Consider the following 16,618-nt stretch of genomic DNA (forward strand, 5'->3'; position numbering starts at 1 on the left):
CACAAACACCCAATGCTGTGCTTCTGTGGATCCATCCCTCCAACGGGTCTGCCTCCCCACTGGTGCTGCAGGGCCCCTCCCCCAGGAGACCACCACAGCAAAGCAAGCTAAGCCTGCCCCTCCCGCCCCTGTGCACCTTGCGGATCCACCCTGGCTAATAGGCCAGATCCCATCAAAGCAGCACCACAAGCCTGTCAGTGTGCAAGTAGCCCAGACAGGGGCCACACCACTCCACAGTGAGTCCTGCCCCTGGGAGAGGGGAAGATAAGGTACCCGCCAGTCTGACTGTGGCCCCAGCCATGGGCTGGGGACAGACATCAGGTCTGACTGTGGGCCCCGCCCACCAACACAAGTTACTCCAGACAGCACAGGGAAAGTGCCCTGTAGTTCCATGCCACCCGAGGGACTATCCAAAATGAGGAAGCAGAAAAACTCTCCTCAAAAGAAACTCCAGGAAATAGCAACAGCTAATGAATAGATAAAAAACAATTTAAGCAATATAACAGAACAAGAATTTAGAATAATAGTCATAAAATTAATCGCTGGGCTTGAAAAAAGTATAGAGGAAAGCAGAGAATCTATTGCTACAGAGACCAAGGGACTAAAAAATGCTATAAATGAGGTGCAAAATAAAATGGAGGCAGCCATAGCATGGATTGAAGAGGCAGAGGAGAGAATAGGTGAATTAGAAGATAAAATTATGGAAAAAGAGGAAGCTGACAAACAGATAAAAAAAAATCCAAGAGTATGAGGGGGAGAATTAGAGAACTAAGTGACACAATCCAACAAAACAATATCTGTATAATAGGAATTCCAGAAGAGGAAGAGAAAGAGAAAGGGGCTGAAGGTGTACTTGAACAAATCACAGTTGAGAACTTCCCTGACCTGGGGAAGGAAAAAGGCATTGAAACCCAAGAGGCACAGAGAACTCCCTTCAGACAACTTGAATCGATCTTCTGCACGACATATCATAGTGAAACTGGCAAATACGAGGATAAAGAGAAAATTCTGAAAGCAGCTAGGGATAAATATGCTCTAACTTATAAAGGGAGACCCATAAGACTAGTGGCAGACCTATCTACTGAAACTTGGCAGACCAGAAAGGAATGACAGGAAATCTTCAATGTGTTGAACAGAAAAAATATGCAGCCGAGAATCCTTTACCCAGCAAGTCTGTCATTCAGAATGGAAAGAGAGATAAAGGTTTTCCCAAACAAACACAAACTGAAGGAATTCATCACCACTAAACCAACTCTACAAGAGATCCTAAGGGGGATTCTGTGAGTGAAATGTTGCAAGGACCACAAAGTACCAGAGACATCACTACAAGCATGAAACCTTCAGACTCTACAATGACTCTAAATCCATATCTTTCAATAATAGCACTGAATGTAAACAGACTAAATGCTCCAACCAAAAGACATAGGGTATTACAATGGATAAAACCCAAGACCCATCTATGTGCTGTCTACAAGAGACTCATTTTACACCTGAGGACACCTTCAGATTGAAAGTGAGGAGATGAAGAACTATCTCTCATGCTACTGCAAGTCAAAAGAAAGCTGGAATAGCCATACTTATATCAGACAAACTAGACTTTAAATTAAAGGCAGCAACAAGAGATGAAGAAGGGCATTATATAATGATTACAGGGTCTATCCATCAGGAAGAGCTAACAATTATAAATGTCTATGCGCCGAATACAGGAGCCCCCAAATACATAAAACAATTAATCACAAACATAAGCAACTTTATTGATAAGAATGTGGTAATTGCAGGGGTCTTTAATACACCACTTACAACAATGGATAGATCATCTAGACACAGGATCAATAAAGAAACAAGGGCCCTGAATGATACATTGGATCAGATGGACTTGACGGTTATATTTAGAACTCTGCATCCCAAAGCAACAGAATATATTTTCTTCTCCAGTGCACATGGAACATTCTCCAAGAGAGATCACATACTGGGCCACAAAACAGCCCTTCATAAGCATAAAAGAACTGAGATCATACCATGCATACTTGCAGACCACAATGCTATGAAACTTGAAATCAACCACAGGAAAAAGCGTGGAAAACCTCCAAAAGTGTGGAGGTTAAAAAACACCCCACTAAAGAATGAAGGGGGTCAACCAGGCAATTAGAGAAGACATTTAAAAATATATGGAAACAGGGGCGCCTGGGTGGCGCAGTCGGTTAAGCGTCCGACTTCAGCCAGGTCACGATCTCGCAGTCCGTGAGTTCGAGCCCCGCGTCGGGCTCTGGGCTGATGGCTCAGAGCCTGGAGCCTGTTTCCGATTCTGTGTCTCCCTCTCTCTCTGCCCCTCCCCCGTTCATGCTCTGTCTCTCTCTGTCCAAAAATAAATAAATGTTGAAAAAAAAATTTTTTTTTAAAATATATGGAAACATATGAAGATGAAAATACAACAATCCAAACGCTTTGGGATGCAGCAAAGGCAGTCCTGAGAGGAAAATACATTGCAATCCAGGCCTATCTCAAGAAACAAGAAAAATCCCAGATACAAAATCTAACAGCACACCGAACGGAAATAGAAGCAGAACAGCAGAGACACCCCAAACCCAGCAGAAGAAGAGAAATAATAAAGATCAGAGCAGAAATAATATAGAATCTAAAAAAAAAAAAAACTGTAGAGCAGATCAATGAAACCAAGAGTTGGTTTTTTGAAAAAATAAACAAAATTGAAAAACCTGTAGCAAGGCTTCTCAAAAAGAAAAGGGAGATGACCCAAATAGATAAAATCATGAGTGAAAATGGAATTACTACAACCAATCCCTCAGAAATACAAGCAATTATCAGGGAATACTATGAAAGATTATATGCCAACAAACTGGACAACCTGGAAGAAATGGACAAATTCCTAAGCACCCACACACTTCGAAAACTCAAACAGGAAGAAATAGAAAAATTGAACAAAGTTCAGCAAATAAATTGAATCAGTTATCAAAAATCTCCCAACAAGGGGTGCCTGGGTGGCTCGGTCGGTTAAGCGTCTGACTTCGGCTCAGGTCATGATCTCACGGTCTGTGAGTTCGAGCCCCACGTCGGGCTCTGTGCTGACAGCTCAGAGCCTGGAGCCTGTTTCGGATTCTGTGTCTCCCTCTCTCTCTGCCCCTCCCCTGTTCGTGCTCTGTCTCTCTCTGTCTCAAAAATAAATAAACGTTAAAAAATAATTTTTTTTTTTTAAATCTGCCAACAAGAGTCCAGGACCAGATGGCTTCCCTGGGGAATTCTACCAGACATTTAAAACAGAGATAATACCTATCCTTCTCAAGCTGTTCCAAAAATTAGAAAGGGAAGGAAAACTTCCAGACTCATTCTATGAAGCCAGCATTCCCAAACCAGACAGAGACCCAGCAAAAAAAAGAGAACTACAGGGCAATATCCCTGATGAATACGGAAGCAAAAATCCTCAACAAGATACTAGCAAATCAAATTCAATAGCATATAAAAAAAATTATTCACCATGATCAAGTGGGATTCATTCCTGGGCTTCAGGGCTGGTTCAACATTCGCAAATCAATCAATGTGATACATCACATTAATAAAAGAAACGAAAAGAACTATATGATCCTGTCAATCGATGCAGAAAAAGCATTTGACAAAATTCAGCATCCTTTCTTAATAAATACCCTCAAGAAAGTCAGGATAGAAGGAACATACTTAACCATCATAAAAGCCATTTATGAAAAGCCCACAGCTAATATCATCCTCAGTGGGGAAAAACTGAGAGCTTTCTTCCTGAGATCAGGAACATGAAAGGGATGTCCACTCTCACTGCTGTTTGTTAACATAGTATTGGAAGTTCTAGTGTCAGCAATCAGACAACAAAAGGAAATCAAAGGTATCAAAATTGGCAAAGATGAAGTCAAGCTTTCACTTTTTGCAGATGACATGATATTGTATATGGAAAATCCGACAGACTCCACCAAAAGTCTGCTAGAACTGATACATGAATTTAGCAAAGTCACAGGATACAAAATCAATGTACAGAAATCAGTTGCATTCTTATACACTAACAGTGAAGGAACAGAAAGACAAAGAAACTGATCCCATCCACAATTGCACCAAGAAGCATAAAATACCTAGGAATAAACCTAACCAAAGATGTAAAAGATCTGTATGCTGAAAAGTATAGAAAGCTTATGGAGGAAATTGAAGAAGACACAAAGAAATGGAAAAACATTCCATGCTCATGGATTGGAAGAATAAATATTGTTAAAATGTCAATTCTACCCCAAGCTGTCTACACATTCAATGCAATCCCAATCAAAATTGCACCAGCATTCTTCTTGAAGCTAGAACAAGCAATCCTAAAATTTGTATGGAACCACAAAAGACCCCAAATAGCCAAAGTAATTTTGAAGAAGAAGACCAAAGCAGGAGGCATCACAATCCCAGACTTTAGCCTCTACTACAAAGCTGTCATCATCAAGACAGCATGGTATTGGCACAAAAACAGACACATAGACCAATGGAATAGAATAGAAACCCCAGAATTAGACCCACAAAAGTATGGCCAACTAATCTTTGACTAAGCAGGAAAGAATATCCAATGGAAAACAGACAGTCTCTTTAACAAATGGTGCTGGGAGAACTGGACGGCAACATGCAGAAGAATGAAACTAGACCACTTTCTCACACCATTCACAAAAATAAACTCAAAATGGATAAAGGACCTGAATGTGAGACAGGAAACCATCAAAACCCTAGAGGAGGAAGCAGGAAAAAAACCTCTCTGACCTCAGCCGCAGCAATTTCTTACTTGACACATCCTGAAAGGCAAGGGAATTAAAGGAAAAAATGAAGTATTAGGACCTCATCAATAGAAAGCTTCTGCACTGCAGAGGAAACAGTCAACAAAACTAAAAGGCAACCAACAGAATGGGAAATGATATTTGCAAATGATATATTGGACAAAGGGCTAGTATCCAAAATCTATAAAGAACTCACCAAACTCCACACCCGAAAAACAGATAATCCAGTGAAGAAATGGGCAGAAAAGACGAATAGACACTTCTTTAAGGAAGACATCCGGATGGCCAACAGGCACATGAAAAGATGCTCAACGTCGCTCCTCATCAGGGAAATACAAATCAAAACCACACTCAGATATCACCTCACACCAGTCAGGGTGGCTAAAATGAACACATCAGGAGACTGTAGATGCTGGCGAGGACGTGGAGAAACGGGAACCCTCTTGCACTGTTGGTGGGAATGGAAACTGGTGCAGCCGCTCTGGAAAGCAGTGTGGAGGTTCCTCAGAAAATTAAAAATAGACCTACCCTATGACCCAGCAATAGCACTGCTGGGAATTTACCCAAGGGATACAGGAGTACTGATGCATAGGGGCACTTGTACCCCAATGTTTATAGCAGCACTCTCAACAATAGCCAAATTATGGAAAGAGCCTAAATGTCCATCAATTGATGAATGGATAAAGAAATTTTGGTTTATGTGCACAATGGAATACCACCGTGGCAATGAGAAAGAATGAAATATGGCCTTTTGTAACAACATGGATGGAACTGGAGAGTATTCTGCTAAATGAAATAAGTCATACTGAGAAAGACAGACACCATATGTTTTCACTCTTACGTGGATCCTGAGAAACTTAACAGAAACCCATAGGGGAGGGGAAGGAAAAAAAAATAAGGTTAGAGAGGGAGGGAGGCAAAGCATAAGAGACTCTTAAAAACTGAGAACAAACTGAGGTTTGATGGGGGGTGGGAGGGAGGGAGGGTGGGTGATGGGTATTGAGGAGGGCACCTGTTGGGATGAGCACTGGGTGTTGTATGGAAACCAATTTGACAATAAATTTCATATTAAAAAAATAAAAGAATCAAAACAAAGGCAGAGAAAAGAGAGAGAGACACACCAGGAAATAGACTCTTAACTGTAGACAACAAACTGATGGTTACCAATGGGGAGATTGGTGGGGGAATGGATGAAATAGGTGAAGGGGAATAAGAATAAGTACAGTGTGTGATGAGCACTGAGTAAAGGACAGAATTGTTGAATCACTGTATTGTACGTCTGAAACTAATATAACAGAGTATATTAACTATCCTGAAATTAGAATTTAAAACTTAATAAAAAAATTAGAAATACATGAATTTGGATGGTAAAAGAATGAGGAATGGAAATAGTCATGTGTTGTATTAATGTATATAGTTAGTTGGATACCTCTTACCTGAGACTTTAATTAATAATGACATTTTAAAGCATATTGCAATGCAGAAAATGAATCCATTGTGATCTAATGTATTAATGTAAATATTTCATTTAAAATTTTTATTTCTAAAAAAATTTATATTGAATGAAAATTTGTATAGGCAATCCCCAGCTAGCCCCACCCTTTCCCAGATGTATTACAAAGCGATTTGGTTGTTTGGAGTTTAGAGTTCATTAATCCACAAAATCCTTTTCACTCATAGAGTAGTTTATAACAGAAAGCAAAATACCTGTCATTCTATAGTATTTCAGTACTCTTAGAGTATAAAATTGTTTAGTGATTCACTTCAAGGTTCATAGTACACAGGCAAATGTACTGATGCTAATTTACTTAGGGTAAATACAGTTGTTTAAAGAAGGATTAAATAAAAACATGTCAAAAAGTAGTGGCTATCATTTAAAAAATCAAATGTCTTTAAGTTTGAAAGCACTTTTTATCTTCCCCCTCCCCTTTTTTTTATTACATTTAAAGTTTTAAACTTTTAATGATGGCAGTGTATATGAGCTGACGATTTTACTATATACTTTTAAACTTATGTGTTTTAAATATAAGGTGGGGGGGCGCCTGGGTGGCGCAGTCGGTTAGGCGTCCGACTTCAGCCAGGTCACGATCTCACGGTCCGGGAGTTCGAGCCCCGCGTCGGGCTCTGGGCTGATGGCTCAGAGCCTGGAGCCTGTTTCCGATTCTGTGTCTCCCTCTCTGTCTGCCCCTCCCCCGTTCATGCTCTGTCTCTCTCTGTCCCAAAAATAAATAAACGTTGAAAAAAAAAATTAAAAAAAAAAATATATAAGGTGGGTTTGGGGCACCTGGGTGGCTCATTCGGTTAAGCACCGGATTTTGGCTCAGGTCATGATCGCGTGGTTCGTGAGTTCAAGCCCCGTATCCGGCTCTGTGCTGACAGCTCAGAGCCTAGAGCCTGTTTCAGATTCTGTCTCCCTCTCTCTTTGTCCCTCCTCTGTTTGTCTCTGCTTCTGTGTCTCTCAAAAATAAATAAACATTTAAAAATAAAATAAAATAAAGTACATACAAGATGGGTTTGTAATATTTCCGGGGCATTATGTCGATCCAGATTTCTTATGTGTTATTTTTTAAGATTTCTCAATGGACTACATTTTCTTTGCAAAACAGCTAAACTTGAAATTAGTGCTTAAAATATATGGAGATGGGGCACCTGGTTGGCTTAGTCAGTTAAGCATCCAGACTCTTGATTTTGACTCAGGTCATGATCTCACAGTATGTGAGATTGAGTCCTGCATCAGACTCTGGGCTGACAGTACAGAGCCTGCTTGGGATATTCTCTCTCTCTTTCTCTCTCTCTCTCTCTGTTTGTCTCTCTGCCTCTCCCCTGCTTGCACATGTGTGCACACTTCTCTATCAAAATACATAAACATTTAAAAAAAATGAAATACGTGGCGATTGTGGGAAAGCCTTTTTACTTGAATTAGCTGATAAATAATTTAATGTTAAGAATTTGAGAATTCAGTGTAGATTCATTCTATTTTACTGTATTAATGGCGGTGTTTGGTTTTATTTTACGTTTTTATATCTATGATGATTTCTCCCAAAAGCCAAGGCTTCTTTTACACTGTGTTTGCAAGATTCATTCTGTGGAACTAGCTCGAGGTCACTCTGGCACACCTTTGAAGGGAATGCCCAACATGGACCAATGATCACCTAAAATTTATGGAGTTGTGGGTCCATACTTGTAAATTGCTTCTTTTAATGTGTCATAGGCAATTATATACTAATAGCATTTGTTTTTTATAACATCATGGTTAGGTGGAAGTGAAAGCCGTTCCTGTTTCTCAGAAAAAACCATCTTTACAACAAGAGCAAGTGAAGAAAACTCAAAGGCTGCCTGGCAGTCCTGCAGTAGCAGCAGCGCCTTCCAACACCGATATGACTTTTGGCGGGCTGGCCTCACCGAAGCTGGACGTGTCGTACGAGCCAATGATAGTGAAGGAGGCTCGATACATTGCCATAACAATGATGAAGGTAATTTATTTTTCTTATCAGAAACATTTTCTTTTTCACCATTTATCCCCTTAACAAACATTTCAATGATCCAAACGCACACACAGAGTTCCAGGTCTAGAGAGCTGTCAGTAGATGCAAACATGTAGTATTTTTTTTAGGGTGATTTATTTTCTTACAAAGAGCATTTTCATTTATTTTTTGGCAATGGCTAGGGGGATTACCGATAATCAAGTTAATACAATCAGAGATTGAGATGATTGAAAACTGAATTTCATTTGCTGCAAATGTATTTGTCTACTTTCAGTTTCCATTTCTCCCGGAACATAGCCCTTCAGGAATTCAGTTTAGTTAGGCCCCCTTTGATTTTTGGGTTCTCTCACATACCAACCTCATTTTGTTGGGTTTCCTACTTGAGGTTTTCTTGTTCTTTGATGCCCTTAGACAGATATTTTAAATATTTGGTGCAGCTTTTTTAGTTCTCTTTAGGGGTAATGTTAGACTAAATTAGCAAGTTGTGCATTAGTTAAAATAGGAGTTAGGAATTTTGCCAGTAACAGAGACCAGTGGTGAGCCATTGAACCCTTTCAGTTAGAGCAATGTCACGGTTAGATTTGTGTTTCATAAAGGTCATGATCGAATATGGAGAATAATTGGACAAATAATCATAAGGCATGGTTAGGTTTGAGTCTCTTTAGGAGACTGTTGACGTAATGTGGTATGATGTGCTAATCCCTTGATTTAGTGAGAATAGATTCAAAAGATATTTAGTATCAGTAGGACTTGGTGGCTGAAGGGAATGGAGTAAAGGGAAGGAAGAATTAAAAGATGAAGTTCCAGTTTGACCTTACATAGTAAGATTGATAGTGCTGGAGGAGGAGCAGGTTTTGGTTGAGGAAGGTAATAGTTTTGAATGTGCTGGGTTTTGGATAACTCTGAAATATCTATGCAAAGATATGTAAAAGGAAGTTGGTTGTGCAAACCTAAAGTGATTATAGTCTGACCTCAAGAAAAGAACTTGAGAGTAATTAGCACTGATTACTCATGATATCGTAGAAGTAAATGATATCTATCTTCCATGGTGAGTGAAGGGAGAAGTTCCAGGACAGGATCTGGATAAACACCAGTATGGGTGATTCTCAAATTTTGGGGTACATTAGAATCATCTGGAACACTTATTTAAAAAGGAGATTTTCCAGTAATCTGAAGATTTAGATTCAGTAGGTCTAGAGAGAAGCTCAAGAATTTTCATATTAAACAAATGTGCAGAGTGATTCAAATCAAAACCTACACTTTTGAGAAACATTGATTTACAAGACAGGTTAAAGGGGAAAAAAAGGAAAGAAAAAGAAAAAAAAACCACATTGATAAGAATATTAGCCAAAGAGATAAGACATTAAGCTAGGGCCAGTGTATACTTTTGCTGCTTTTCCTACCACTTTCCATACGGTAACTCATATAATCCTCACAACAGCCCTATAAGTTACTGTTTTTGTTCCCATTTACATGTGTGGAAACTGAAGCACAGAGAGAGATTTAGTAACTTCTTCAAGGTCACACAAATGGCAGTAAGTCCCAATCCATGTTTGATTTTCCTGACTTCTTCCCCCAACTACCTTATGGCATGTCTTGAAAGTAAAGAGCAGTTTGGGAAGAATTGACAGTGTTCTGCTGCAGAAGTGAAGTTTTGAAAAGGATCTAGCAGCATTGAATTCATCAATGATCTCGGCAGAGCAGTTTTAGAGGCATGGTAGGTTTGTGAGTTTATAGATGCAGAGGAATGAAAGTAAAGACAAACAAGTATAGATCAGGTCTTTCAAGATGTTAGGTTATAAACAGAAACAGAGGAAATAGAATTGAGTGAAGACTTTAGAATTTGGGATGAATAGAGAAAGGCTTAGATGTTTTAATGCTGATGAGAAGACAGTCAAGAGGAAGGAAACCAGGAAGATAGTCCAAGAGAGATGAAAATAGGGTCTAGAGCTCCAGAGGAGGGGTGGGCCTTAAATAGCATTGCCTCTTGCACCTTACCAGGAGAGGGAAGAGAAAGTAATTTATACAGATGCTAGTTAATTTGTAGGTTATGTAACCAAAAGAATTATTTAAGATAGTAATTATATGTTGGAGATAGGAGTGATGAATGTTAGGGTCAGGATTTTGAAACAGAGGGAAAAATGAAATGGTCATTGTGGAGAATAAAAGAGAACTGATAAGGAAAGATTTATCGGCCATCCTTGAAGAATCAGATGAAACTAAAGATCATGTATGAACAATGCAGTGTGTGTCATATGAACATGGATAAGGTAATCAGTTGGATTGATTCTGCATTAAAGTTTTGTCAGGGAGCTCCACAAATGAATAGTGAGAGAAGGGAGTTCAGCAGATAGTGGTTACAGAAAGGACAGTGGAACCTAATTTGTTTGGAAAGGAAGATCCAGAGAGAAGGAGTTGGTGTGAGAAGGACTGGTAGTCTAAGAATAGATAAACTAAGGGTCACTGAGGCAGAAACTGTGAGCAGCCATTTTGTTTTGATTCAGAGAACAATTTTATGGAATCTCACAGGTCTATGACATTTGGTGTGAGTGGCTTAAGGAGAGTTGAAGTGAAGTTTGTTGAGGTTGAAGAAACAAGGGAGCTAAAAAGCTGGAGTCTTGGATGAGTTAGTTGTCCACTGACTTAAAGAATTCAAAGATAAACATTCTCATCCATTTTCCATTTTTATTTAAGGGATTTATTTTCTGGTTCCCTTACCTCCCAATCATTTCTTTAGTTTCCTGTGAACATGATTCAGTTTGTATAATTTATTTTGAAAGTCCAGTTACCAGAACCAGATTCAGTATTGCAAGACTGTTCTCAGTCGCCTAGGGTTAGAGCATTTATAGAAAATCATTCCCACACTGTCTTTTGGAGACAGCAGTGTGTGTTCCAAGAAAGGGATTTTCTTCTATTAGCCATTCACACACACTGTGTGCCACTCAATAGTCAGCCAAATATTGTGGAGGATGGAGAAGTGAAATATGATCTGTTCTTTGATTATTAAATGTATAATGTGTATTTTGAGGGAAAGTGGTAGAGCAGAAAACATTGTGCTGGGAATCTGGAACCCTGGGTTTTCCTGTTGGACCTAACCGTAAGGGCCTATTTCTCATTTGTAACTTTGTAGTAAGTGAAAGCAGCTAGATCTTTTCTAAATCACACTATGAAAAGAGAAAGGGTGGGATGAAGGATGGAGATTTGTGACTGGTGTGGGTGTGCCTCTCTTTACTGTAAGTACAGTAGAAGTTACAAGTGAATGAACCGTTGCAGAACGTTACCTGAACCTTGAAAGATAATGGTTAATTTGGCAATGTTACAGGGGTACAAAAATACTGGGAATGATGTGACAAGTTTCAGGTACCTACAGCCCATTTTTGTCTTTGTATTTCACGATAATTTCTTCCAGACTTTTGTTATTTTTATTAAGAAACAGATTGTTCTACAGGTCCAGTTGCACCAATCTGTATATTATGGATTCATATCCCGTTTTGGTTATATCAGTTACAAATCCCCTTCTCCCGTCCTCTCATATCCTTGCCCTTTATTTATAGTGTGTGTTTGGGAGAAAGCTAAAATTTTAATGTACTCAAAAGATAATATCTTTTTTTTTCCCCTCTTAATTTGTTGATGGTTTGTTTGTTACATTCAGGTCTTTAACATGCCTAGAATTTATTTTTGTAAATGATGTGATGCAGGTAATCGATTTTTTTCTTTTTCTTCTGTATGGACAACCAGGTGTCTCAGCACCATTTATTGAATGTTTTATCACTATCATAAGAATGTTTCTTTTTTTTTAATGTTTTTATTTTATTTTTGAAAGAGAGAGACAGAGACAGAGAACAACAGGGGGAGGGGCAGAGAGAGACACAGAATCTGAAGCAGGCTCCAGGCTTCCAGCTGTCAGCACAGAGCCGGACCCAGGGCTCAAACTCACGGTCCGTGAGATCATGACCTGAGGCCTAAATCAGATGCCCAGTGACTGAGCCACCCAGGCACTCCAAGAATGTTTCTAATGAAGGGAGCCTGTGATGGCTTAGTTGGTTAAGTGTCCAACTCTTGATTTCAGCTCAGTTTATAATCTCACAGTGGTGAGATTGAGCCCTGTGTTGGGTTCTGGGCTGACAGTACAAAGTCTGCTTGGGATTCTGTCTCCACCCCTCCCCCACATGCGCATGTGCATGTTCTTTCTCTCTCTATCTCTCTCTCAAAATAAATAAACTTTTTTTTTTAATTTTTTTTAACGTTTATTTATTTTTGAGACAGAGAGAGACAGAACATGAATGGGGGAGGGTCAGAGAGAGAGGGAGACACAGAATCGGAAACAGGCTCCAGGCTCTGAGCTGTCAGCACAGAGCCCGACGCGGGCCTCGAACTCACGGACCGCAAGATCATGACCTGAGCCGAAGTCGGACGCTTAACCGACTGAGCCACCCAGGCGCCCCAATAAACTTTTTTTTTTAAAGAATATTTCTAATGCGTTATTGGTCTTGATGGATTTATTTACCTCCCTGGATTCTTATTGGTCTCTTTCTTAAAGGTTTATGAAAATTACTCATTTGAAGAACTGCGTTTTGCATCACCAACTCCTAAAAGGTAAGGACCATTTTTGTAACACATAGCCAAGATGTATATTGTCAACTGCTTGCAACTAAAATCATCCTGCATTCCAACTTTATTTTCCATAATAGATATTTTATATCATTTTTAAATTTCCAGTAGATTTACCCCAGATTTTATAAAGTGTAGATTTGCAAATAGAATGTATTTATCTCCAGTTCTAATACTGCCAATATGGTAAATAATAGTAAGGTATTACAGAAAGAATAATTAGTATCTAAAAATATATATATTGGCTTGTTTAGAGTTGGTTAGTTTGTTTTTCCATTTGTTTTCTTCTCTCCTTCACCTAATGAGTCACAGAGCAATTTCAGTGTATGTTGTAGTTGTATTTTCAGTTATGAGGTCTTAAGTTTTCAGCCTCTGAGTAATTTTAACTCCATATTTAAGCAGATTTTTTGACTTGCTGTTTTATTTGCTTGTTAGAAGTACTTTTTAAAATGGATGCCTTGAAAGAATTATTAGATAGGTTGTACCATAAAACTTAGAAAAAGCTCCAAGGTGAACCTGAAAAAAACACTTATATGTTTCTATTATATCACATATCACATGACTTATAAGAAATTAACAGGTTACTATGACTTTATTCTAATATGTATTAAAAATAGTTTTAATGCACAATCTAGAAAGTTTTCTATAAAAATAGCCAAGTTTTGAGAACATATCTTGGTCTAGAAAAAGGAAAGTAGCATTTTATCTTTGGCTTAATTTTACTTACAAAATGTCCATATAGTGAAAGCAGGTGATTTTTATAAAATAAATATGAGCTGTATAGATTTACTGCATGTTAAATAAGAAAAAACTGGCCATTTGCCAATAAATAGGTTTTCATATACATTTGACATTTTAAACCTAACTAAAATAGTCTCCTGTCTAAGTCAATGAATTATTTATTCAGCAATATTGTTAAGCATCCACTTCGTGAAAGGCACTGATAACAGGCTCTGGGATACTTTTATGAACAAAATAGACAAGGTACTCATTCTTATTACATTTATATTCCTGTGGAGAAACAAACTATAAATAAGTAAACAAAATAGGAATAATAAGTAAAGTTATTTGATGGAGAGTGATGGGGATGGGGCAGGGCATCAGAAGATTTGGGTGACAACAAAGGCCTATTTGAGGAGGTGGTTTTTGATTGCAGAGCTGGATGGTAGTTGGCCATGTTAAGATTTGGAGGAAGTTCATTCTAGGTAGAGGAAATCGAGGGTGGACAGAGCTAGATGTGTTTGAGGAACAGAAGGAGAGTGGAGCAGGAGAATATTGAGCAAGAAGAAAAATGGTTGAGGATGAGGTCAGAGAGCTAGGTGATGGCCTTGTTATATAGGGACTGGTAGGCTGTGTTAAAGAGTTTCACTTTTCTTCTGTGTGGATTAATTTGGTGGGTTTTAAGCAGGAGAATGAGACACTGTGATTTATAGTTTTTAAAAGATCATTCTGGCTACTCTTTGGAGAATGAATTACAGGGGAGCAGGAGTGGGAACAGAGAGATGAGTTAGACACTGTTAGGTGGCTTGGACTAGGGGTGGGTGGGAGTTAGAAGTGGAAATGAAGAGTGGATGGATTTGGGATATACTTAGAAGATGAAGCCGATAGCCTTGCTGTCAGAAAGGAAATAGGAAGTGAAAGAAAGAGAAGATCCAGAGTGATTATAGATTTCTTCAGCTTCAGCAGTAGTATAGAATATATAGCAGTATAGCAGTATGGGAGCTGTCCGACTTTGGTCTGCAGACCGTATTAGGCCTGTTTTTGTAAAGAAAGTTAGGTTAGAACATAGCCTTACTCATTAGCTTATATACTGTCTTTGGCTGCTTTTCACGCTACAGTGGTGGAGTTAAATAGTGTGACAAAGACTGTTTGGCACAATAGACTAAAATATTACAGAAAATGTTACTGATCTCTGGTATAGAGTATCATGATTTTTATGAAGACCAAAGAGTCCGAAATGAGCAGGTGTTTTTTTTGCTCTCTTTTGTTGGGTGCTGTGCAAGTAAGAAATAAGAGTTCTTCTTTGGATATGTTAAAATTGAGATGCCAAGATACCTCTTGGTTATCTAAGTGGAGATATTTCAGTTTGAAATTCAGAGGAGAAATAAAATTCAGAGTCATCTATATTGAGATGGTGTTTAAAGCTGAGGACTGGGGGCGACTGGGTGGCTCAGTCGGTTAAGCGTCCGACTTCGGCTCAGGTCACGATCTCACAGTCCGGAAGTTCGAGCCCCGCGTCGGGCTCTGGGCTGATGGCTCAGAGCCTGGAGCCTGCTTCCGATTCTGTGTCTCCCTCTCTCTCTGACCCTCCCCCATTCATGCTCTGTCTCTCTGTCTCAAAAATAAATAAACGTTAAAAAAAAATTAAAAAAAAATAAAATAAAGCTGAGGACTGGATGAATGATCAACTAGAAAGATGCTATTGAAAGAAAAAAAGAACTAGACCCAAATCCTTGGACATTCCTTAAGTTAAAAGCGGTGGTCAGAAGTGAGAGAGCCAGCCAAACACTAAGAAACAGTGGCCAGTGAGGAGAATGTTGTGGAAGCAAAACAAATATATTTCAAGAAAGTAGATTTCAGCTGTCAAATGCTACTGAGAGATTGCTGAGGATAAAGAAACGACCATTAGATTTGAGGTCATTGGTGACTGACAATGAGCAGTTGCAATGAAGTGGTGGGAACAAAGGCCTAATCAGGATAAGTTTTGGGAGAGAATTGGAAATGAGGAAATGGAGAGGGTGATTGTAGACAGTTCTTTAGATGAGTTTGAAATAAATGGGAAAAGAGACATGAGACCTTATTAGGTCCCATATATCAAGAGATGTTTAAGGTAGTGTTTAAGATGGAAGATACAGAAGTTTGTATAGAAATGAGATGGAAATAGAAGTGATTCAGGAAAGTGGGAGAAATTGATGATGAGTGAGAGAGAGAAAGGTAATTATAGCATGGAAGTGTTGATGGAATGAGATTCACAGCACAAATGAAGGGGTGGCTTCGAACAAGATCTAGGGCACTTCTTGCATGATAACAGGAGAGAAGATAGAGAAATAGAAAGTAGGTTTATTAATCTGAGAGCAACTTTGGAGTTGTATCTAACTGCTTCTGTTTCTCAGTGAAAAATGATAAGGTCATGATCATCTGAGAGGAAGGAAGAAGGGTGATGGAGGCTTGAGGAGAGAAAGAAAAAATGAAATTCAGTCATTTTGGAGGGTAGGAAAACATACTATCGCAGGGCAATAGGATTGACATTCATCGTAAATAATACCATTAGAAATTACGTTAATGATGTTGTCAGCTGTTTAACCAAAAGTAAATTTTCCAATATCCATCTTATTTCTTTTCAGACCCAGTGAGAATATGCTGATCCGTGTCAATAACGATGGCACTTATTGTGCAAATTGGACTCCAGGGGCTATTGGACTCTACACTATTCATGTGACCATTGATGGCATTGAAATAGGTATTCTTTTTTTTTTTTTTTTTTTAAGTTATGGTTACTTACTGCAAACAACTAGACAGAATTGTCTAATTTTCTCCTTAACTTGTATCATAGATATGGACAGTTTTCATTACTTATTTGGGGCTTCATTTCCTCATTTACAATGAGTACTTAATTAGTACCTTCATAACATTTCAAAATTTTCTAATAATTTATAGTATCAATATAGCTCTCATGACTCCCCCCTCCATTCTCTAATGTGATTGGTCAGGTATGATCTTTATGATGCTAAATTTATAACC

The 16,618-nt window shown here is 38.7% G+C and overlaps 1 protein-coding gene across 15 annotated transcripts in view; it reads left to right on the forward strand.

Moving 5' to 3' along the window:
- MYCBP2 (MYC binding protein 2) overlaps positions 1-16,618 on the forward strand; it is a 290,879-nt gene that overhangs the window by 187,019 nt on the left and 87,242 nt on the right. For all 15 annotated transcript variants that reach the window (XM_040487281.1, XM_040487282.1, XM_040487286.1 and 12 more), the window contains 3 exons: positions 8,039-8,254; positions 12,807-12,862; positions 16,222-16,337. In XM_040487281.1, the coding sequence (XP_040343215.1) occupies positions 8,039-8,254; positions 12,807-12,862; positions 16,222-16,337 (388 nt within the window). The remainder of the gene's footprint in view (positions 1-8,038; positions 8,255-12,806; positions 12,863-16,221; positions 16,338-16,618) is intronic.

This window comes from Herpailurus yagouaroundi, unplaced genomic scaffold (genome assembly GCF_014898765.1).
Source record: "Herpailurus yagouaroundi ecotype Mexico unplaced genomic scaffold, PumYag 164, whole genome shotgun sequence".
NCBI lineage: Eukaryota > Metazoa > Chordata > Mammalia > Carnivora > Felidae > Herpailurus > Herpailurus yagouaroundi.